Source organism: Phyllostomus discolor, chromosome 2 (assembly GCF_004126475.2).
Source record: "Phyllostomus discolor isolate MPI-MPIP mPhyDis1 chromosome 2, mPhyDis1.pri.v3, whole genome shotgun sequence".
NCBI classification, from domain to species: domain Eukaryota; kingdom Metazoa; phylum Chordata; class Mammalia; order Chiroptera; family Phyllostomidae; genus Phyllostomus; species Phyllostomus discolor.
Window position 1 is genome coordinate 13,678,752 of NC_040904.2, and position 24,556 is coordinate 13,703,307.

The window sequence follows — 24,556 nt, forward strand, 5'->3', positions numbered from 1 at the left end:
GCGACATTTTGGTTCGCCGCCTGCACTCAATGCACTGAGCTACGCCAGCCAGGGCGGAACTTCTTATTTTAATACAATTCCAGACCCAAAGAAAAGTTCTGAAAATACTACATAAAATTCCTAGTTTAAGTAACTCACAGACGATGGGGCCTTTACACATAAATTCTTCATTGTGTATTTCCTTAAAACAAGGCTATTTATTTATGTGTGTGAATTATAATCTCAACGCGGCCACACTTTCAAAATCCTTCCTATCGTAAATACACTGTGCGTTTTTCATGTAAACTTTAGAAGACTTTTCCCCTCGGGACTGCATAGGCTCCCGACTACCCAGGCAGAACTGGGACTCCTGATGTAGTCAGAAATAGGATCAGGATCTCCCATTGGCACATGTTCCACAAGTAAACACGGGGAAGGAACCCTTTCATCTGCTCATAGCCCCCGGCCTGACTGGCGTTTATCTTGATTTCTGACTGATGCCATTGGTAGAACTAAGTTGTTTGATCCGCGTTGTTTACAAGTCAAAAGGAAACCTGTCTTAAATGAAAAGGGACATTCTCCATACCCTCGGTCTTCAGCCAGGCCAGGGAAACCTCAGGAAAAGGTCACTTGCAGTAAGGAACATTCTCACGGTGATGTGTCGCCACGTCTGTATGCCCTGCAGGACACTTTGTTGCCGTAAGTAGACAAAGCATGCTCCATTGAAAGGCCGTGTCCAAGAAACTATGAAAGAAAAATAAACCCAGGTACAGGCAGGGGGACTGAATTTTAAGACTGAGAGATCTCCAAGATTGATAGTGTAGCTAAAAATAAGAGCTCTGACCCAATTTTCCGGAGGTCAAAATAAAAACTAGATTTGTGGAACAGCATTGCTCTGTGATCTGATGTCTATAAAAATGTCCCCCAAGTTAGCAAATGTGACAGCACCCCCCACTCGTGGCCACTGAAGTCATCCAGTCCCTGTACCCCGATGGACAAGGCTATTTGGGATGACTGCGTATGCAGGTTCAACCATGTAAACAACGCAGGATCCCAAGGCATCTAAATTACCTTCAATTCAACTCCAAATCGTCAGAGTGTAGTGACAGTTCCTGTAGCTATCATAGCTATGCCCGTCTTCCAGACAGAGCAAGGGCAACCTAAAGGAGACAGGTGCTCGGAGGGGAGCTGCGGGTGCGGAAGGGCTGTCAGAGGGGAGGTGACAGGTAAGGCCTCGCTCAGAGAAGGGAACAGAGCGGCGTGTGGTCGTCGTACACTGGGGAACCACCTGGCTTTGCAGCCCTGCTCTGCCATCCGGAAGCTCCGATTCTGGACTGTGGCTAAAACCTCTGACCTTGGTTTCCTCCTAGGAAGAAAACAATACCATTGCATTCATCCCTTTCTAAATCTATCAGAAACAATGTATGCAAAACAGGATGCTCGTGACGATGGATATGTATATACTTCTATAATGGTTACTAATCAGATGAAATACCCATGTTCTCCCCCCCGCCAAAAAAAAAAAAAAAAAAAAAAAAAACGGGATTTTTCATGGAATCATGAGAAGGTTGCATTAGGAATTGGGATACTTGGGTTCACATCTCAGTTCTGCCACTTGATAACTTGAAATGTATTTCTCAAGATGGAAGTTGTCATGAGAAAATTTGCTCAAGTATCCATGGGGGTGGTAATCCCACCGTAGAGACCATAGTGGATATCAAATGAACTAATGCACGTAAAAAGGCCACAGAAGAAGACGGTGTCACTAGTACAGTTGGTCTCATGCTGTCAAGGTGTCCCGGCATGACACAGTTCATGGGACTGCTGTCCCACGCATCAAAATATCTTAATGCCCACCCCCCGCCCCCAGGCCAGCATGTCAAACAGCTTCTGCTCCGTTGATCTCTCAGTGAGTCCGCTCCTTGAAGGACATTTTGCTCAGCAGCTAGGGCTGGTCCCCAGTGCGGGAGAGCCCAGCCGTGTGAGCGTGCGTCCTGGTGCCCTCCTCACTCTCACGTACAGGCTTTCCTCAGAGTCTTGAGGAACACTGACCGTCTCCTGAGCACCTCCCTGCGCTGGCTCCTGTTTCATTTCCTGCCTGACAGATGGTCTGACAAAAAAAGAAAATTCATAAGGAGTCTTCCCTTCCCTGTGGCGTTCTGGTTCAGAAATGTTATCTTGAGCGATAGCTTCAAGGGTTTGGGTTCTGCAGACAGGACACTGAGGTGCTTCGGGGGAAGGTGTCCTCTGGCAAAGTTGTTTCTTGGCCACTCTCATTTCTCACACCTTGTTTTGGTGTGAGCCCTGCTTTTTTGTGAAGGGGAGAGCTGAGTCTGCTGTGTTGTGATGCCTGTGTAAGACCTGTGGTCAGACAATAATGGGCTTAAGGATTGCCTGGGGGTGACGTGAACCGGCAGAGTCTGTGTCCCTGGCCCTGGGTGGGGCCTGAGATTCTGCCTCTCCACAAGCTCGCATAGGAGGCCCACGGAGCAGGAGTGCAGATGACAGGGTTCCAAGGGAAGGGACGCAGGCTTGGGGAGTTTCGGGGGCCATGGACGTTATGTAGAAGGAACAGTGTGGCATTTACATGCTGAGTCCTGGATGAGACATGCACAGAACTGTGGCTGAAAAATTAAATGTGGCCCTGGATGACGTGGCTCAGTGGAATGAGCGCGGGCCTGCAAACCAAAGGGTCACTGGTTCGATTCCCAGTCGGGGCATATGGCTGGGTTGTGGGCCAGGTATCCGGTCAGGGGGCGCATGAGAGGCAACCACACATTGATGTTTCTTTCCTTCTCTTTCTCCCTTTCTTCCCTTCTCTATAGAAATAAATAAATAAAATCTTTTTTAAAAAAATTAAATCTGATCGCATTGTACCAGTGCGGGCAAAGTGCCTACAATGAATGACAGATTTATAGTAGAGCTTCCTGATAAAAAAAAAATTGCGTCCCTTTTAGAAATACTTCCAGTGCGGCTGTGGCAGCTGTGGGGGACACGGCAGAAAGTGCCTTGTACAGAGGGGCTATCCTCTGTCCTTTCAAATGGACAAGTAAGTGTTTATTTAAAAAACAAGAATTGGTCATATGAGAATCTCCTGTTAGATAAGGTGGAAAGGGAATTTCCACTTTGGGGAAAGGTTGTTGACAAATACTCATCTTTGTACCAGGAAACAGAAGAATCAGAAAAAAAATTAATAACAGCAATGTGGCTTCAATCCTGCTCCCCAAAAGAAAAAGCAGCAAGCCTGGGGTCGTCAGGTTCCCTCCAGTCTCCCTTTCAGACCTTTGCTAGCTGTGTTTCACCCGAGAGAAGGCTGAGACCCAGCCTCCCCCCACGACTGGGAAATTGCCCTCCCCACCACCGATGAGTCTAGAGGATGTGAGAGGTCACCCAATGATTACAACCAAAGCTTGTAAAAGACCACCGGTGTAGCGCCTGTCAACTTTATTTTTCTTGAAATCTATAAGGGGGCAGTTCAATTTTTAGAAGGAGTTTGACTAGTGGATGAAAAATTAAGAGACGAAGATTAGAATTCATCTGTTTCCCATGTAGCAGCTCTCTTATGAGGCTGTTTCTCTGCAAAATCATGGAAGTCTATTGCTTCTACAAAAACAAAATTGTTTAGTCATTGGAAGATGAAATTGCTATTGGGTGTTTCTTTTGATGTTAGTTTCTTTAAAATAGTTTACAGATTTTCAGTGACGGCTAAGTGATGAAGTACTTTTGTCCTCTTTGCTATGGAGTATGCCTGATATACATCCTCAACATACTTGTACAAGGGCAAGGTGGTGGGGCTTTTGCTGGATGTTTAGTATTTGACATTAAATATCTGTTATTGTTTAAACTATGGATTAAATATTACCATCATTGAACTCAGTTAAATATTTCTACTCTTAATGGCAAAGCTCATGTGCCTGGGTATTATAAAAGAAAATAATTAACTCCAGAGGTAAGACAGCAGTTGGCAAATGCAGGTGCTTGAAAGCTTTGGAAATCCCCAGTATTTGCCACCAAAGCATTTTAATAAAATGTTGCATTAATTTGGGTAAAAAAGATCATCCATCAGGGCCACCAACATAGAAGTGTGGCTTCTGTGTGATTAGTCTCACCACAGATTTCAAAGATAAGGTCCCACTCAGAATGAGCAATGACATAATCATATTTGGCTCTGGATTTTTTTTTATCACAGGCGGAATTGCCTGGTGCCAATTGCGTTAGCCACTGGTAAAATCCTGAGCCCTTAATAATATCAAGAGGTAGCTGGCTGCCTTGGACTGTTCAAAATTGAATCCTACCCCAGCTAATGGAAATCCATCATTTCCACCCTCTTTTTGTCCCTTAAAACCACACTGGTTTTTATTTTTCCCGGGTGAGATCGCCGGAGGTGGCGGCGTCTGAATCTGCTGTGTTTGATTGAGATGGGAATGTGGGTTTCCGCTAGTTTGCACCAAAAATAAAAGCCTAAGTGCTTTTCACTCTGCCCTAAATAAATACCATTTCTTGAATATTTCGTTCTCTCATGTTCTGAAAATGAATATAATAATATACCAGGAAAATTAATCATTGTGGGACTCAACATTCAAATGGCCTTTTGGAAGAAATTTCCTGCCAACCGTGTAAGGAAGGGATAAAAGAGAAAAGGCAGCCCTACAATTTGCCGCAACCCGAGATGCCCTGGATAGTGTACGAAGGACAATGTGAGGCTGTCCTCTCTGACGGTCACCCACTCGACCTTTTTACTTCCATGGCTGAGATGGGCACAGCCCTCCTCCCAGCTCCCATGGGAAATGCCTGTTCGAGGGGACAAAAGCAATCACCAGTCAATGGGGCTAGTGTGGTTAAGTTCAGCTGGCTTGCAAACCTGTAACAGTGGAACATGTCACGGAACAGAGGTGTGCTGATCTTGCCTGGTTTCTCCATTTGCGTGAGCATTCCAGGGATGAGACTAGGAGGGAGCCCCCTCGTCGTGCTGTGGAGGCTGGAGACGTGGGGGCTCTTGCGGGAGGCTGGTGTCCTGCCTAACCCACCCTTGTCCCCTGCCATAGTCAATGGCACCTCTACCTTGTCTCCTGGGCTTCTGGTGACTAGCTATAAACTGGAGGTTCCAGCCACTTCCTCCTTGGGTTCTGTTAATCTCCAGTGGCTCACAGGACACAGAGAAACATTTTACTTACTAGATAGATCACTGGTTTATTATAAAAGGTTATAACTCAGAAACAGCCAAAGGGAAGAGTTGCATAAGGCGAGGTATGAGGAAGGGGCACTGAGCTTCCATGCCCTGTCCAGGGCATCGCTCCCCCAGCACCTCCGCCTGTTCACCCGCTTGGAACCTCTCCAAACCCGTCCTTTGCGGTTTTTATGGAGGTGTCAGCCAGTAAACAGGCATGATTGATTAGATCATTGGCGGTTGGTGATTGAACTCAATCTTCAGCCCCTCCCCTCTCCCTGGAGGTCTGGAAGAGGGGAAATGAAGCTCCAGCCCTCTAATCACCTGGTTGGTTCTTAAGGGGATTTCTTCCAAAAATCATGTCATTAGCATAACGAAAGGCACCTTTACAGCCCTCAGCAGTTAAGGAATTCCAAGGGTTCTAGGAACTCTGCCAATAAACAATATACATTGTTCATTGTAAATCACAGTATCACAGGTGTGTACAGCGAAGAGCTGCGAGCCTCACGGGTAGAAAGATAAAGTGGGCCCAGATCACAGAGGGCCTCCAGCACCTGGCTAAGTCGTTGGGCTCAAGTCAGTAGAAACCGAGGAGCCACTGAAATGGGAGGAGCCATTTCTCAGTATCAGGAAAAGGCCTGGGGAACAGAGAGAGGTAAATATTAGAATAGGGCGGCAATGAGGAGACTGTTACAGTTATCCAGGCAAAAAGTAACGATGCTTTAAGGCGGCCAGTGGAAAAGAGTGAGAAATGAAAAAGAGAAAGAGAGAGAGAATGCAGAAATAGAACTTAAAAGTTGACAGTATTGTAAGCATGGGACACAAAGAAAGAGACAGAGTCCCAGGTAGTGCTGAAAGTTCCGTACCTGTGGCTGGAAGAACAGCTCTGCCGTGACTAGAACACGGGCCTTGAGCACAGTTTTGTACCTCCCAAGTTCACGGAAGATCTATGTTAATGGGGCCGGCAAACAGTTAGAAATGTGTGAGCTGGAGTGGGAGGGAGAAGTCACAGCTGGGGAGATACATTTCTGAATCATCCAAAGGGAGGGGGTCCTTCAGTTTCAGAATGGATGGGGTTTCTACAGGGAGAATTCCAGAAACAAAAGATACAAGAGAACATGATAGGGATGAAGAGATTAGAAAAGGAGAACAGGAAGGCTTACGCTGAGAAGTCACGAGGAACAGAGTGAGTAACTGTGAGTGCACGACAAAGGGAAAACACCCTCAGGTGGGGAAGGAGGGTGAGTTATGAGAGTGCTGCGAAGGCCCCGGGAGCAACCTGGTGCCCGGTGGCGCCGATCACAGATCACGGTGACTGTTACGTCCTCTCAAGATGAAGCATAAGCACCAAAAATTATTCCAGAAGATTTTTCTTTAGTATTTCATGTCCTTAACAGTCACAGGCATAAGATTTATATTAAAGAAGTGCCCACGTAATGTATTGAAGCAGACTCTGGCTAAGTTACGAGCTATCACCTGTGACTCTGTACGACGTGAAAAAGTTGGAAGAAATGTGATGGGGGCCTTTGTCTGTACGGGAAAGGTCATCGCAAGCTTCAAGGATTGAACTTTAGAGCAGTCTGCAGTGAACGGGTGTATATTACAACTCAAATTAGACTTCAGAAGAACTGATCTGCTTCGGATTTCATCATTTAAAATAATATCTTACAATAAAACCAACTCCTTGTAAGGATGTTAATCTCATGCTTTAATGCTGTTCTGTCAAATAGTTTCAATAGATATATTTGAAAAGAATTTTAATTTTTCAGGTAAATTTTTTTGCTGACTTAAAAGAGAATGTGAAGGGTGGTAGTAAAATATTACAAATCAAATTTAAACCCCGATTTTATTTCCTTTCTTGGTACATTGATAATTTTCTCTATTTTCTACATTGACTAGTTTGAAATACATAATACCATAAACTCTCGGCGGAGATATCTTTAGAAAATGAGATATTCTGATTAATATTGTTAATAACATAGTTCCTATATATGAACATCTACTTTTGAAAAATATATCACACAGAAAAACTGGGTGAATCTTTGGCAACACATAGGAGATTCGTACATCTTGTGATGCCCTGTTTTTGAAGCAGTAGTTACACTTGACGCACAGTTGTATTGCAAGCTCTTCTTTTCTGTTAAAATGCATGTCAGTAACGGAATGTATAATCTGGGAATGCTCGGTGGTCTACAAGAACTTAGCTGCTCTGATAAGGAGGTCACTGGTAGCATTTGTGGAGAAGAGGAGCAGCAGAGGATTAAGGCGAGGGTATCTGCTCTGAGATCACCTGAGACATGTTGGGAGGGAGGGGTGTTTAGCCCTCGGAAAAGGAGGCTGGAGCAGAGTTTCCTGTGTGTAAGGCCACACTCAGAGGGCAAGGGGACTGTTTCTCTGGTCACCATGAACATAGGTCATGCCGCACAGGGAGCCTTTGGGGAAGACAGGCTCGGCCAAGACGAAACCGTGAGAGCTGCTCAAGACGGGAGCAGGCCGCCTGTCAGTCAGGCTGCTCTGGTCCTTGCACGTGTTCAAGGAAGGGCGAGGGATTCGCTGGGTGTGTCCTTGGGCTTGAAAGAAATGTGCCTTGCTCACTGCCACCACTCCACCAAAGCATGCTGTCAGTCCCCCGGTGATCACAGGGTACTGGGAGAATCTGTCAGAGGAGAACATGACCAGCTAGTTCTCCAGGAGTCTCACCACTGGAAGGAGCATCAGCCCAGGTCTCAGCCATTCTCCTGGGCTCACAGCCCGTCTTGGGCACTACCTGGCTATGAGTTTGCACAAGTGGCTGAACTACCATGTGCCTCAGTTTTCACATCTGTAAAATGGAGGTGATAACGGTGCCGCCTCATGGCTCTCTGAGCTCATACGTGCTTTGTTTTATTGCAGATGAGCTGCTGCAGAAAGAGCAGAACTACTCGGATGATGTCTTGGCCAACATGATCAGTGAACCGAGAATCAGTTATGGAAATGATGCTCTCATGCCGTCTTTGACCGAAACCAAAACCACCGTGGAGCTCCTCCCCGTGAATGAAGAGTTCAGCCTGGACGATCTCCAGCCCTGGCATCCCTTTGCGGTTGACTCTGTGCCCGCCAATACAGAGAACGAAGGTAAGAGGCTGGGAGGGAGTGAGACCATTCTGGCCTTCATACAGCTCTCTAGTGCCCTGAAGGGAGACTTCCGATAAGAGTTTTTAGAAGACTTTCTCATTGAGAGTTATTTTGTCGATTCTAGAATGAAAGCACACAATTCAATTGTGTTCACGAGACAGTGGCCTGGAGTGTGCACTTTCGAAGAAGATAGACGGGTGATAGAATTGTGGAGGTGGCAGTTCACAAGTGAAGAGAGAAATTTCAGCGGGGTCTGCATCAATGGAGATTTGAAAGGCCCCCAAATAGTTTTTATCTTGGTTGCTTATTCTAGTGCATTAAATATCAGATTCCGTTAAATGTTGAAGGCAAAGACAGAGAACCACTTATGACATAATTTTGCTTAAGAGTTCCACAATTTTGTATTTAGAAAGTGAACTATAAGGCAGCTGTCAAAATTAAAATGCACATTTGTCTAAGTATTTTTTTCTAAGTGTTCAGAGAAGTAAAATCTTTGTCTAAAAATTGTACATTAGCTAATATGCTTTCTTTCATATTTCTTAGCAGAAATGCTCAAATAATGTCTATTTAGGAAAGAGCATTTTTCAGGTTTGTTAAAATTCCATATCAATTTTACATGTTCAAAAGTATAAAATTTTGAACACATGACACCCTAATTTTGAGATACTAGCAGCATATTTCTGAAGAGCACAGCAGGATTTTACCTGTGATTTTCTTTGGTGAACTGGCAACTTTTGATGTTGGTAATATTTGTAATATGGACATTTGTAGTATGGGTAACTGAAAATGTAGTCAAGCACTCCTCAGATTAGTTCTGAGTCCAACGTAAGACCTTTTTATGCACCACAGAGCTTTTTTTTAAAAGAACCATCGCAGAAAATGATCATCTAGACCATTTTCATAACATGAGTTATCACCCCAAATTGGTTTCATTAATTTCAAAAAGGGAACCTTATAGTGTTAATACCAGTTATGAAAAGCAATGTCATTTATGACATAAAATAATTTAGACTTTATTATTTGTAAAAATAATCCTTACATGGAGGGAAGATTGTAAGGACTTTAGTTATGACAAACCAGGGTAACTTGCTTATTAAAGTAATTTTTATAGGTGGAGACAGTGTGGCCATTGAAAATCCTCATTGTGCCGTGTCTGATGAGAATTGTGTGTGGAAGGTGTCCAGTCTCGTTTGTGAATTGAATGTACATGAGGTTCCCTCTTTTCCCTTAGAACGCTGGGCTGATTGAGAGGCAGGTAACATGCTGAAGTCTAACACACTTTTCTGATCAACAGTCACTGTCCTTAATGCCCTTTATACCACATAATGTTAAGTGTGTGGTGTGTCATTTATGTCCAAGAGTTAGCTTTTTATGAAAAAAAAAAATGAATATAGAGATTACACTTATTTTTATAAAGAATTACCTAGCAAGTTCTCATGATTTGAGACCTTTTCATTTTTTCAAATATATAGTTTCTATAAATGAAATGTTTCCATTTAATATTTGCCATTATTGAACCATGAAACATACTTCAGCACCTACCTACATCATTTTTATGAACACACACACACAGATATGGAGACTAAAAATTACTATTTTATTTATGGTACAGTTTGAGGAAAGAGATTTAGAAAGCCAAAGGAATCTACACCAGTAGCAGACTCAACTGAATTTATAGGAATGACTGTGTTTGTTTGTTATAATACTTGGAACTTCTCTTCAGTGTTGTGAATTCAGAGACACTGTACATGTGCAGAGTTTAGAAAGAATCAAAGACACTAACGTCCTGCTTATGTTAATTTTTCAAGTGTAACAAATACAGTGGAATACAACAAGCCTACTGCCACACAGCACACTGCAGAATAACAAAACGTGTATCGTCCTAGAAGAGATCACATTTCCTGAATTTCAAATTTTTCCTTTACTTTCTCACTCTGCAAGATACTAAGAGCTTAACTGCTTTATATATGAACATCAACCGGCATATTTCCTTGGCGTCTTTAATGAGGTCCATTTAAATGGGCATTTGTCATATTAATAGTGGAAATAATGCCAACAATTAAATAAATCTGCCTTTATATGCCCTAGACATTTTATCCTGACTTAGATGATCTCCATTAAAATTACATGCATTTTATTAAGCAAGCTGCTTCTGTCAAAGATTTTCAACAGTAGTCAAACTGATCCATTTTGGTGAGGAAGAAAATGGAAGGATTGTTCCTTTTAAGACAAAATAATAAGGAGGAACTATATCACCAAAGCGCCTTCCTAAATAAATCCTAATGCCATCGGGATCCCCCTCCTTCCCCTCCTCTTGTCAAATAATCCAAAAAAATAAATTCAGATTAACTCCACTGGATTTCCCCAAGATGATCACTTTGGGGAAGGCAAGAACAATCTGATTGGAGATACCCAGAACTACAATGGACTAAGCACCTCTGTTCGGATGTGGACTCCAAGAGCAGTCTGTGATCATCGGGCTCGGATTCCTAGCAGCGCACACAAGTGTGGGAAAACACACACACACACACACACACACACACACACACGGCCCTCGGGTGTTGCCAAGATGTCCGGTTCGGCAAAGTCCCCGGATTGAATGCCTCTGGATTCCTGACCCAGACAATGCTGTTGCCTTGCCCAGGCCTCCTCAGAAGAACTTGTATTGTTGTTAAATAAAGATCTGTTACTGACAAACAGGAAAATCTTATATAAAAGAAGTATTGGAAGCAATAATATTTAAGATCTCAGAGGCTGAGTTCTGGTTCTTGCTGTCATCTGACCCAGCACCCCTTTTATAACATTTCAAAAAGCCTTCTTAATAAGAAATCTTAAAATAAAAGGGGCTGACAGATGCAGGGGGCGGGGGCAGTCACTCAAAGGGAGGTGATGTGCAGTAAGTGTTTCAGCATGTAAGTGTCAGGGCATGACTGCTGGACGGAACAGCAGCCGGGTCAGGCGTCTGTCCCACGTGGATGTGACAAATGCAGGTGCGTGCTGCTCCAGGCTGATTCCACCGTTTGGGCTCTACGAGCAAACGGACGTGATTTCCTAAAATAGTGAATAACTCCCAGGAAGGCTATAAATAAAACAGTCTTCCTCCCTGTTTCCCCGGTGGTAAGCTCCTGGAATATCCAGGTTTCAGTAAAACACTGTGCAGAAATGCTTTGTGTCTGTTTATGAAACTGAGTTCAGTTCTGGACTCAAGTAATCATAAATACAAGGAATTGTATAGGGTGCATTGGAGGCACTGCCGTGTGCCTGGCGCCTAACATCCCCGCTCCCCACCTACCGAAAGCCAATAGTGCCCTCCCTCCTCCAGTCACGGGGCGACCAAAACCACCTCCACACCACCCCACCCCCACCCCCTTGAATGATGGGGATCAGAGTTTACATTCCAGCTGTGCTGCGTGCTGCAGGCCGGTGACACAGCCTCTCTGACTCTTTCCTAGTCTTTAAAAAAGTAGTTGATAGTAACTCCTGACTAAAAACAGGCTGTGAGCATGAAATGCGATGGCAGGTAAAGCTCTTAGCAAAGTGCCCACAACACAGCGCATGTTTAGTGGTAGCTTTTTGTCCCCCCCAAATAGAACCAGGATCTTTTTAGAGAGGTTTTACCCGCTTGTCTCAAGGAGAGCAACTCAATGGCCCGAACAGTATATCCCTCAAGTTAACGACTACAACACGCTATATACAGGGTGTGACAAAAGTAGGTTTACCAGTGTGAAACAGAGTCTGTTCTTGTATTATGATTTATTAATTATTACATTATTTTATACCAACACCTGTAAACCTAAATCTTGCCCTTTCTGTCCTACTCCTCTCCCTATTCTCCCTCTTTTCAGAGCCCTGTTTCTTGTTAATCTGACAGACATGTGCCCACACACGCAACTATTGAAAATACATGGAATTCTCAAAGGATTTCCTGTCATTGTTCATGCAGCCCTTATCATGACAGCTTCAAACATTTACCAAAAATGTCTTGTGTCTCTTAAGAACAATCAGTGAAGTCCAAACAGAGGGTCAGAAACCCAGGCATTCTTTTAACTTACATTGAAAAAGTAAGCATATCACAAACACCATTTTCCAGTATTTTAGCTTCTTCAACCAGCTGCAGTCTGCCTGCAGAGATTTTGATTCTGGTTTTTTTTTTCCAATCCACCAAACGTCACTGGCTACACTGAAGTGAAGCTGTTGTTTATAACACTGTTTTTCTCATGGATCATGAAATCATGTGGCTGGAAGCGTTTGTGTTAATAGCATTTGGGTCTGTTCATTTTTATGACTTCCTGAGCAGGCCAGCCAGGAAGGTCAACGTGGAATGCAGAAAGCCTTTGTGGCCAGCAGGCAGCTTCTGTGTATGTGACACACACATAAAATACAATAGCGTTCTTAACGAGGCGCAGCGTGTCTTGTAAGACTGCGTGTACATACTTGCAAAGTGAAGTTGCCTTCTGCTCTATTTTTACTTGGCCACAAAAAAAGCCATGAACAAATCACTGCCGGTAATGAAACTGGGGTTTAATAAAGTCTTTCATTAAACCTGAAATCCAGTCCTCCTCAGGCCCTTCTTTGTGTAAAGCTGCTGAATACTCCATCATTTCGGGCCAGTGGGGAGGCCGTGAGAGGCCGCATTTAGCGTAGAATTGGTCTATTACAAGCAGCGCTAGAACTAACAGACTCAAAAATCCCAGAATTTCAATCATTCTGTTTCCTCTTGTAGGGAAGGATTTGATTCAAAGCTTGCTGAAGGCAGGAAAAGAACACATTGCTGGTTTAGCTTTAACTCTTTAGGGTGATCTCTTTCTTATTTTGATTTACTAAAGAGCCAAGGTAAAATATTTGAGCACTATGAAGTCACCTTCTAGTTTAACAAATAGTCCACTTGAAAACTTAGCAGGTATTTGCTGTAGTTGAGAAATAGTGCAGTACTTTGTCTTGTCGGTGTGTATTCTTTTTTTTTCAATAATGTCATAATTGTCTTTTCAAAAATATATCAGTGTCTGCCCACTGAACACAAGAGTTAGTTAATTTTTCAATATTAATTCATACTGAGTCAGCCTCAAACTGTTAACGCGGGGTAGGGATTAAGTAACTAAAACTATTATTGTTTTTTACCTTCCTAAAAAACAAAAGGTTTTATTACTGTTTTCAAACAATACACATACCTTGAAAAAAAGGAGACAAATGTATAGGAGTAGTCATTTCACCCAGCCATTTATAGGAATAGTTATTTCACCCGGAAATAACTCATGATAGTTGTTGTTGTTGTTGTTGTTGTTGTGTGTGTGTGTGTGTGTGTGCTTATACCTTTTGGACTTTTTTCTGTGCGCAGTCCATGCTTTTCCGTACTCCCTGCAGTGATTGGGGAATAGTGCTTCGTCAGTTATGAGGTTCTCTCGCGTGTCTGCACATCTGAGCCCCGGGAGAGCCGTGTTGATTTGGGCCCAATCTGAGAATCGGGAGGAATGCGGTTGCCCAGGGTCCCAGGAAGTAAGTGGTGGCATTACAGTGGACCCCGAGGCTGGACCAGCTTTTCAGACCGTGTTTAAACTCCAGGCTCAGCTGTGTCCCTCCGAGTCTCACACCGCCCCGATGATTTGACCACTGGCCAGTGTGATCACCCCTTGGTTACTCTTGGCTGCGAGTGCACCTTCGTACGACCTTATCTTTGGTCGCGGCACCATTTGGGGCCCTTGTAAGGAAACTCAAACAGTACAGTAATTTTTCAATAACTCCATTTTACGAGGAGTAATGAAGTCTCTTACTCTCTGTGATTGCAGATGGGGTGGAGGGAAGATGAAATACAGAGAAGCTATATTGTTCAAGTGTCTTCATCTAATACACCAGTGAAGTATTGGGGGTTACTCATGCTCATAACAATAGTTGTTGTAGAATATTTCATAAATAGGGTAGTTCATAAATGTGATTTCATAGTATTTGAGAGTTTCTGAAACGGGTTTTAAATGTTTGTTGTTGTTGTTGTTGTTGTTGTTGTTTCTCACTACCGTTAGAAGTTGTCGATGTTATTTTTAGTTTGCACATGAAGAAAGAGCCTCGGAAGTGGCCAGCTGCCCAAAATCACGGGCACTGTCACAGTCAGGTTGACCTGTCTGCACCTTCCTTTCCCCTGTACCGTCCCACCGTCTGCGTGGGGAAGAACCAAGCCACGTTGCTCTTCTGACTCATCCAAATGCCTTAGTATTCTCAGATACATTACTTTCTCACATTTTGAAGGCTTGGCATGCGGTCACTTTCTTTGTCCTCACCGTTCCCACCAACGTGTGACATTCCAAATTGATTTGGGTTCATAGTCCCACCTTGCGTGTCTGGGCCGTGCCCGTCATAGACCCGTGTGCTCTGACCAAAACCGCTGGTCCAAAAGCCATCCGTCCGGCACTCCCCGGGACTCCTTTGCTCATGCCGCCTTACCCTCCCCCCTTTCTGTTTCCCAGGCCTTGCCCAAGGGCCCTTCCCCCTCTCTCGGCTTCATTTGCCCCTTGTCCGTTTATTAGTCCTAAAAGTTTTGTTTCTCTCCCTCGCCTGTTTCTTCGAAGACCCGTGAGTGTTTAAGTTCAAGTCAACATTTCTGAGAACCAGAAGCACTTTGGAAGTAGCAGTCGATGGGGAACAATGGTGGCCACTGCCATGCCGCCTGCACTGTGTGCGTTGGGCCAGACCCAGAACACTCACTCACACAGGAAACACTGAGAAGGACAGCAAATACGAGAGGGAGTATCCACATTTCACACATTTCAGCCGTATGTCATCTATTTAAATCAGCCTTTACAGAGGGAGGCACTGACCGACTGACTTTTTGGTTTATCTCTTTTACCCTCCAACTGGGAACAAATTTGACTCACTAAAAGGCAGACGACGCAGTAAAACTTCTCTCCCGATAAATGCATCTTCGAGTTTCCCCTGGAGATTTAATGGAGTCCTTTTATAGCTAATTCAACTGTAAAATAAGATAAGGTTGGACAGTGGTAAAAGGAGGTATCTTGAAGGTTTTCTGCCGGGCTGGGTATAACAGATTTTATTTCTGATCCAAAGACAAGAAACCGCCTGTAAACTTGCTGGGCGGGGGGATCCACACACCCCCCAGCCCCGCTCTGACGCTGCTGCGTGCCCTGGAGAGTGCTTTGTGAGCGGACTAAGGGGCGGGATGGGCACCAAAGAGCCATCAGCCTTTGGTGAAGTGGTCCCCCACTCCCGACGCTCAGGATTAACTCGCTGTGGTTCTTTTCCAGCTGCTCCTTTTTATAACTTGTGTATTGCACATGCTTTTCCCTGCTCTGTGTTCAGGAGCCTCAACTTACCATCTCGATTTGTCTCGTTTGCTTTCCGTGCCTCTTGCTTCCCGTGCCCAGTCGAGCCCGTGGACGCCCGCCCTGCCGCCGACCGAGGACTGACCACTCGACCAGGTACAGCCCCGGGGGGCCGTGTGCCTCTCAGCATCTTTCGCTTGAGCTTGAGCAGACTCCGTTCCCTTTCCTCCTCCGTCGCGTCTCCAAAATGCGTAGATCGAAACGACTTGGAAACCAAACTTTTTTTTAATTCCCTTTTTGCTTTTCCTTATGCTTCATTTCTTAAGGTGTTTCTTTTTTCTTTCTGATCTTTCCTTTTCAAACACTAAGAGAGCCCTTCCCACTTTTTTTTTCTTGATCTTTCTAAGTGGAGAGGATGCTAGAGAGAGTCTGCTCATCCTCAGGAATGGGAGCCTGCCCAGAGGCGGCTGTGTCTGGCGGCACCTGGGTCGCTGCAGTACGTGCCTCTTCCTTTCTCCCTGGGGTCCCGACGGTCCTTTTCTAACCGAACTGGGCTCCGACTTCAACCAGTTCCTCCAGAAGACGCAATTTTCTAAAAATACCAGAATTCTCCACAGCCCAGAAATGTTCACATTTCCTCTGCTGTAGGTTGTATATTCTTATTCTCAGTGAGTGACAAAAATAGCACAATAGATGCACGTGCATAATTTTGCATACAAGTCCTTTATTTCTCTTACTGCTTACAATTCCCATTAGCACCAACATAGACACTTCTTTTTTGTTTATCCACAGTTTCCCAAGCATTGAGCAAAAGCATTTTTTTGCTCTGTGTCCTGTGCTTAGGCCGAGTCTCAGACTTAGTGTTGAAAATACTCTCGCCCCACCACAGGGCATGTGCACACCTGACTTCGACTCCCTACAGGAGCTCACCCACCTGACAGTAGGTAGTGTTGTCAGTGACTCAAAAAGAGCAGAGAAGTTACTGAATTAACAAATCTCTGTGTCCTGGGAGACTTGCCTCCTAACAGGGCACACCTTTGCATATTTATTTTCTTCTTTAGCCTTCTAATGTCCCGGTGCCATACTCAAGGAACAGGAAATGAACCTCGTTTGAAGAGGTTAACACAGAAAAGCCTGGTTCAGATAGAGTCAGCCATGAGGCCCGGAGCACACCCCGCCTCTCTCGCAGGCTCTGGCTGCTTCTGGCCCCAGCCACAGTCCCCGAGGACAACTCCGAGTCTGACTCGTGGTGTCTCTGTGCCTTGGCACTGGGAGGCACAAGGCAGCAGGGACTGGGGAATGACACGTCTTGACAGCAGATCTCCCTGATTTTATGAATCTCTGTCTGGAGGGCTTCTCAGAGGCACTTAAATTAGAGTAAATCAGACACGGCTTTGGCTCTCTTAATGTCCTCCTGATGGCCAGTGTCACACAAGGGACTGTCAAGGAGCCAGCAGCTGCCATTCCCATCCTGTTTGGCCCACTGGTGGGGCCCAAGGTGGAGGGTCGGTTTCATTCTAACTGCAACTGAGACCAGACCAGGTGGGTCATTTGCCAAAGGCCTTTTTTTCAGTGCTCTCTACTTTATTTTTTTTTAAAGATGATCTGCATCAACAAGCATAAAATGTGAGTTAAATTTTTTTTAGGTCTCTTACATGGGACACACTAGGCTATGTTCCTGTTGAAATATCCAGGATAAGGTGATACCACCAAAGTCGATTTTTTAAAATCTAACATGAAGGAGACTTTTTGACATACTGTCGAACAAACACATTCTGTTTTAAGCAGAGAGCTAAAGAATAGTTAGATGTAACATGTAGATGGAAAGAAGGCCTCCCTAAAGTCTTTGTTATAGTAATAGCAATACTCCATTTTGATATTTCACAAAGATAGATGCATTCAATGCTGTGGAAGGTTAAGTAAGAAATTAAGTTAAGTCCCTTGCTCAGAGGAGCTTGAAACGGCATTGAAGGGGGATACACAGCATCTGTATATCCAGAAAGACGAGCTGGACATGGAAAGGCAGGGAGATCCAGAGGACATAAAGTATGAGTATGAACCCCGATGTCTGACATGAGCAGGTCGGGCACTGACAGAGGGCATGTTAACCAGCCACGTGCCGGGGGTGAGCTCTGAGAAAGGGTTGGGAATGATCTGAGGCACAGCCGCTGGTGAAGAGGGAGTGGTTCTGTGCAGAGGAGGGCACAGCCCGGGCCAAGCTGCTTTCCTTACGTGGCGTCCCCCGGTCGAAGAAGCCGTAGATGGGGAAGAAGGCTCAGTCGTGAAGTGAGGAGGATCCATGCTCATGAATAGCTGCAGTTGCTGGATATGCATACAGACCATATAGATGGACTATAGTTTTGTGTTTCTAGTGAGTCTGCTGAGGATTTGGAGCCATTTCTCCCCGTCTTGTAGCATTAGTTTTGGTTCTTCCATCAGCACACTTCATAAGACTGCGGGCTTCAGTCAAAGATGCCGTGTTATATCTTCAGGTTTTGCACACTCAGAAACCCGCCCCAGAATTGTCCTATCAGCACATTGTTCTTGAATAATCTGTTGTCACTCCGAAACACGTCAAGGAAGGGTTTTGTACCATCACCACCGAGGACGGTGCCTCCCCCCTCCTGGACTTGCATGTCTGAAACACCGAGGCGCTGTCACTCCTAGAACGTAGGGTCTGACAGGGAATACTGTGGCACTATCGGGGCTGGTTTCTGAGCAGAGTGGCCATTGCAGCTCCCCCCGCGAGGCTCGTTTCCAGAGAAAAAAATGGATTGGGAAGGACAAGTTACACCATTTGACCAGAATAAAGGAGAAAAACACACTGGCAGCCTCTTCACGGGGGTGGAAAGCAAACCTTTCCACTGTAATTTATCGCCAACCTTCTCCAGTCTTCATGAAGGAAACCGGGTCCTTGACCCCAAGCTGTGTGAGAGGCCTCGCGGAGGGCGCGCCTCCCTTGGCCCTCCAGTGCCCAGCAGGCTCTCCGCACTCACCGGGACTTAGAAACCTGAGGTCCAACCTGGGGTCAGCACAACCCAGAACACGCCTCCGGTGAGCCCACGAGCAAAGGTCCCTGCGGCTTATTCAGATCTACCCATCGCGTCTTATTACATGCCATATCAGCTTATTATCATGGATGTTCTCTTATGTGCACGCTTGTTGTTTTTTCTCTCCTTTGAGTGAGAGTTGCTTAATGCATAGAAAGTCTTTTCAGTAAATGATTGTACGTGCTGTACAGAAATGAGCTAGCAGGAGCGCTTTCTGCTGAAAGTCTCAAACTATGGAGCTATAATTATCTGTTATACTGCCTTGATGCGTGAATTTGAGGTTTTTTTAACCATTAAAAGTGTTCTTGGTATTTTCAGAAATGGCTTTTCAGAAAAAGCTTTTAAATCTTTGAGTGGGGAGCTGATTTCTTACTTATTTTTTATGTGATTATTTGGTCTCACAAATCTAAAAGAAAAAACTATTCGAGTTTTTTTTTTAATCTCAGAAATATAATATTAACTATTGGATTGCTATACCCTAAACAGAAAAAAAAAGACAGATGAGATATGAAATTACTGTGGTTCTGCAAGGATCTCAGATTTAAAAGGGGTTATAGAAAGCTAAAAATGTACAACTGGTAAGAAACAAGAATGTTGATGTTGCAGTCCAATAAAACTTTGTGTCAGAATGATTAGAGTCCAAACAAGGTGAAACTTAGGATAAAGTGCTCATAATTTTAAAGAAAGGAAGTGAGGACAGACAGCCATGCTACTCACTCTCGGGACAGAGCTGGGGATGGGGGCGGGGGGGCGGGGACAGTCAGTGAGAGCACTGGGTAAAAGATGAAAGAAAGGGAACCTGTCGCACCTTGATTGTCCTTCTGTCTTTCATGTTTCTATTAAAGGGACCGACCTTCTTATAAAAGGAAGTGAGAACCCAAGATAGATCAAGATAAGAAAGGAAACCACTAGTCCCTTGTATTAGTTATCTGTTGCTGTGTAACAAATAACCCCATGACTTAGCAACTTAAAACAACAGGCATTTAGTGTCTTGCTATCACTGTAATGCCCCGAATGTTAAGCGTGGTTCAGCGGGTGCTTCTGGCCCAGGCTCTCTCGGGAGGTAGGTTGCTCTCGGGAGATTGCACTCAAGACCCCTGCCAGGGCTGCAGTCATCTGATGGCGGGAGGCTGGCCTGAGGCAGTTGGGTCTGTTTCCAAGATGGCTCACCCCCATGGCTGTGGGCAGACCACCTCAGTACCCACCATGGAGCCCTTTTATCGGGCTGTTTGCATGTCCACACATGGCCGCTGGCTTTCTCCAGACCAAGAGAAAGTCTAGAAAGGAAGACGCAATGCCTCTTATGACCTAGCCTTCGAAGTCATCCACCATCACTGTCACCGTATTCTCCGTTTATTAGAAGCAAGCCAGTGCATCCAGTCCACACCCAAGGGAAGGGAGCCCATCTCACCTCCTGAAGAGCAGAGTGCAGATGTGGGGGTATATTTTTACGCTGTCCTCTCTCTCTACCCAAGTTCAAATCATTATGACCCAAATCACAGGCCAAGAGAACCTGGGGTGAAATCACAGAACTGTTCTCCATGATTCTCAAAGAACCTAGGGAACAGAAGAGCTGGGAAAATAGGACTAAGAGGCTGTAGTTCTGATGAGCAGAAGGGAAAGTAGGCAGCACCACAGTCTGCAAGCAGGTGTGGGTTGATGCTGATCTTGAGTCTGTTTTCGGACCACTTGAGGGCCGGAAACTTGGTAAGCAACTGGACAAGGGATGGGTGATAGGGCCTAACCGGCATGGGTCCCCAAGGTCATGGGCAGCTGTCCTCCATTCCTTTCTGATAGGCTGTGCCGTTGGACCAGCACATCACATGCTGTGGACAGCATGCTTCTCTGTTTCAGCCAGGTGTGTGACAAGTTTCTCAGTGCTTTGTAGACAAGACAGGAAGGGGGACTAAATGAAGAGCAAGACATTAGGTCCCATAGGAGCTGAAGGAACCGGGAATGTGTAACCTGAGTAGGAGGAAGATCAGCAGGACCGACGTGGCCAGTCCTTGGGCGTCCGATCTGTTCCAGGCTATGGTACAGACGGGAAGATTGGGCTTGCTGTCCGCTGAACAGGCTCAGAGAAATGACAGGACACTGATTTGGGCCTAATAATGGAAGAGAGGCTCTTCTCCAGGCAAAGCTGTGCGAAAACAGGCCATCCTTTTGTTCATGCTGGAGCTGCGAGTTGGCCTTTGGTGGGGAACCCCCGAGGGCAGATGATGTTAAAAGCCCTTCTCATCCTAAAATTTTGGCATTTGCTATTTAAATACAATGTAGAAATTTATACTTTGTAGTTTTGTGGAGGGGTTTTGTTTAAAAAAATGAGTTTGCATTTTGTTGGTAAGCTTCAAATTATTTCAAAAACAAAATGCGTTGTAATAATTAGTGGAAGAATCATCTAACAACGTAGAGAGAAGGAAGAGTCTGTTAGTCCCGAAGACGCCTCCCTGAGAGGGCCTGCTCCGGCTCTTGAAAGTGTGCACCATGGCTCCTTATCGGCGACGAGCCAGTGACACTTCGAGTCTGTCCCTAAATCACTCAGCTAGATACACGGTAGGGCTTTTACAATGCCTCACTGCATAAATACATGTGCATAATTTATTTATAATGGGAACACAGCCTCAAAGTAGCAGTTTTGTTCTACCAGGTAATTGATGTTCATCTTTAAAGGCTTTTATTTTTTTTTCTGAAGGAATTGTGAGCACATGCTAGAAGACATACAGTAAACTAAGCAATAAGCCCCTAAAACAAGCCAGCATACTCTAGAAACAAAGATTTGCCCATCCCCCAACTGACATTTAACTTCTGTTTTTACCCATTAAAAATTATATATATATAATTATATATATATGTGAGTATATATATATAGTGTTTATATATGACATATATACATACATGTATATATACATATATAAACTATATAGAGTGTTTAAAAGCAATAGAAGCCTTAACTTCAGATTTCTTTAATCTTTAAGTCTCTTTTGTTTAAAATATGTGGTGGTGGTGGTGAAGGATTTATATATGTAGCATGTCATTCCTCTGGGAAAAAATCACTAGTCTATGTTCATCTAACTCCGAGCCTAGAAAGAGTCTTTGGTGGCCGTTGTGTCGTGGCGTCACTGCCCACGGAGGCAGCACGTGGCCTGTGGTGCGGGTCGTAACTAAACGCCTCTGGTGCCCTGCAGGTTCGGGGCTGACGAATATCAAGACGGAAGAGATCTCGGAAGTGAAGATGGACGCGGAGTTCCGGCACGACTCGGGATACGAGGTTCATCATCAAAAACTGGTGCGTGAAACAACCTGCCCCTTCCTGCTCTCTGTCTTGCCAGATGGCTTCTCAACGCCCGTTCACCCTGTGCCCCACGTCCAGCTAAGGAAAAGATGAGAAACAAAAATACAACACCTGTTTATAGGATCGTCATGGAAACATGAAGAAAGAGAGGTTCTTTCTGTCTAGTTCTTTGGTCTGCAAAGCCGCTAAGCCCACCCTGGGCTAAGAGTAAAATTGATGTTTATGATAGCAGCCAGGCTGATTAACTTCCATTCTATTTTTTTAGGAAAACAGGTTTATAATATATTTATTTGAAGGACCAAAATCTCAAACACGTGCAAACACTACTTGGCTTCATGGAACACTTTATTCTGGCCATCATCGGCTCAAGGGCACGTTTTGTGATGATTCCTTCGCTGCCCCCTCTCATCCTCCCTTCCTGCCTGTCCCCGGCTCCCTTGCTTTAAGTCCTCTCTCGGGGGCGGGATCGGGGGGTTGGGGGGGGGGCAGGATCTCCGAGTCCCTCCGAGGCGAGCGACGCTGCAGGCCGTTCCCAGCAGTGCTGATGGTTACAGGCTGAGCCGGGAAAACCGCAGCTTCCTTTTCAGACAAAATCACCACCCCCTACTTTCCCCCCCCCCCCAAAAAATACTGGAATTAGAGGAAATCAAAAAGCAGCCATTTCCATTGCAGGCAGCTCTAGTCATTATGTAAAAACCCTTTACCAAAAAGCTCCAGATAAATCCTGATTTATGTTAGGGCTCCTTCCATCTTATCAGTAAGCACAGTAAGAGGGTTCGATGAATACAGGAGACAATTTTATCACACATTCAGTGGTGAACAAGAAATGATAGTAAAATTATCATAACAATATTTGAGAAGGGCTTGCTCAGGCTCTTATTTTTGTTTTAGTTTGTGTGTGGTTTTTATTTTTTCTTTCAAGGGGAATTTTATCTTTCCAATATTTATAAGTAAAATTCATACATCCGGCTATTAAGCTCCAAAAGAAATGCTTTTAATGTATTGCTTACACCTCGACTTTTCACTCTGAATAATTAATTGGAGCAAATCAAAAACTGACTCAAGATCCAGATTTTCATTTTTAACTCCCATAATTTTGTTTTGTAAAAGGACATTCAGCTTTTTGGAGCATGGTTTTCACTGGCAAGTTGATCCAGGAGAGTTATTGTAGAATCAGGGACGTTCTTGAGGGGGCTGATGCTGAAGCGCTCACAGGAAGAACTGGGGGGGGGCCACCAAAGACCGGGAGCTGCTGGGGCGGAGCGCTGAAGATTAATGTGTCGATGTGCATTTTCTGGGGCCCCTGTCATAAAAGTCCGTCGCTGCAATTACAGTGACTCCTGTAACGCGACAGTGACGAATGGCAGCGGCAGCAGTTAGGAGACTCCGCTCCCGCCGCTGAACCCCTTGATAAGATAATGCACTATAATTAGTGCAATGAATATTACAAAATTACAGTATTTTCTTAAAGGCATAGGAAGATGTCCAGGCTTGCATTTCTTGCTGATTACCTCACACTTGTCTCACTAGCTAATTAATGATTTGCTTTTTATAAATATGTGAAGCTAGCAAATTCTGTAGAAGTGAAATATTTATGAACAGCTACTAATTGTGGTGCAAAGAGACCATGAGTCAAACTCGTAGTTTGCTGTATGTTATATTGCTCCTTCAGATTGCTAGAACGAGGGTTTTAGTTATGAAAATCTGTCATTTTACATGATCAAATCTGTCTTGATACTAAATGAAAATAGGAGTTAGGAGACTATTTTCCTTAAACTTGTACAGCACATTGTAGTCATTAGGCCAATGACCTGGCATGAGATCATCTCCTTATAGAAAAAGATGGCCCTGGCTGGCGTAGCTCAGTGGATTGATCGCGGGCTGCGAACCAAAGTGTCGCAGATTCGATTCCCATTCAGGGCACATGCGTGGGTTGCAGGCCACGGCCCCCAGCAACCGCACATTGATGTTCCTCTCTCTCTCTCTATCTCCCTCCCTTCCCTCTCTAAAAATAAATAAATAAAATTAAAAAAAAAAGAAAAAGATGATAAAAGTTGCAGTTTACATTTATAGTTCTATTTAAAAGTAGTTACATTTAGAAAAGAGTAACTTGTTTTTGTAAACACTAGGAAGACTTGTAGTACAACAAATGTATCCTACTGAAAAAATTCCTTCTGTACAAGGGTCTCCAGATTCTTTTTATATTTAATCCAAGTAAATAGCAAGTTTAGTTGGGTTTCTGGAGACAACATGTTAAGAAAGCATGAGTTCTTGTGACTTACGAAAAATTCTGACATACTACTTCCCTTTGAAAACAACTGTCTTTTAAACATGCTTCTCAGGGTTAATTAGTGTCCTGCTGAGTTACTGTGGCTAACAGTGGGTAGCAAGATGTCTTTTGTCTTTTGTTTGACTGCTTTGTTTTGGAACGCTTACTCCTGTGTACCGAGGTCCCTCTAAGGAAGGTAGGGCGTCTGCGGGCGTAGTTTCCATGCCCCAGGTCTCCCCATGTTAAACCTGCCGGGCCTGGGAAGATGCTCACCTCCTTTTATAATCAGGATCCATGCTTTCACAGCTTTTGATAGATTCAGTCTATCATCCCACCTCCTACCGAATGTGTCACTTGTCAAAGGGTTTCGGGTCCTTCTTGGCTTCTGTTTTGCTTCCCTAGGGACATGTTGGGGGG

The 24,556-nt window shown here is 44.5% G+C and overlaps 1 protein-coding gene across 8 annotated transcripts in view; it reads left to right on the forward strand.

The window, feature by feature from the left end:
- LOC114489650 (amyloid beta precursor protein) overlaps positions 1-24,556 on the forward strand; it is a 245,126-nt gene that overhangs the window by 210,051 nt on the left and 10,519 nt on the right. For 5 of the 8 annotated variants that reach the window (XM_028503545.2, XM_028503548.2, XM_036017549.1 and 2 more), the window contains 3 exons: positions 8,039-8,260; positions 15,631-15,684; positions 21,764-21,864. In XM_028503545.2, coding sequence (XP_028359346.1) covers positions 8,039-8,260; positions 15,631-15,684; positions 21,764-21,864 — 377 coding nt within the window. The remainder of the gene's footprint in view (positions 1-8,038; positions 8,261-15,630; positions 15,685-21,763; positions 21,865-24,556) is intronic. The other 3 variants (XM_036017550.1, XM_036017548.1, XM_036017546.1) reach the window with 1 other exon arrangement.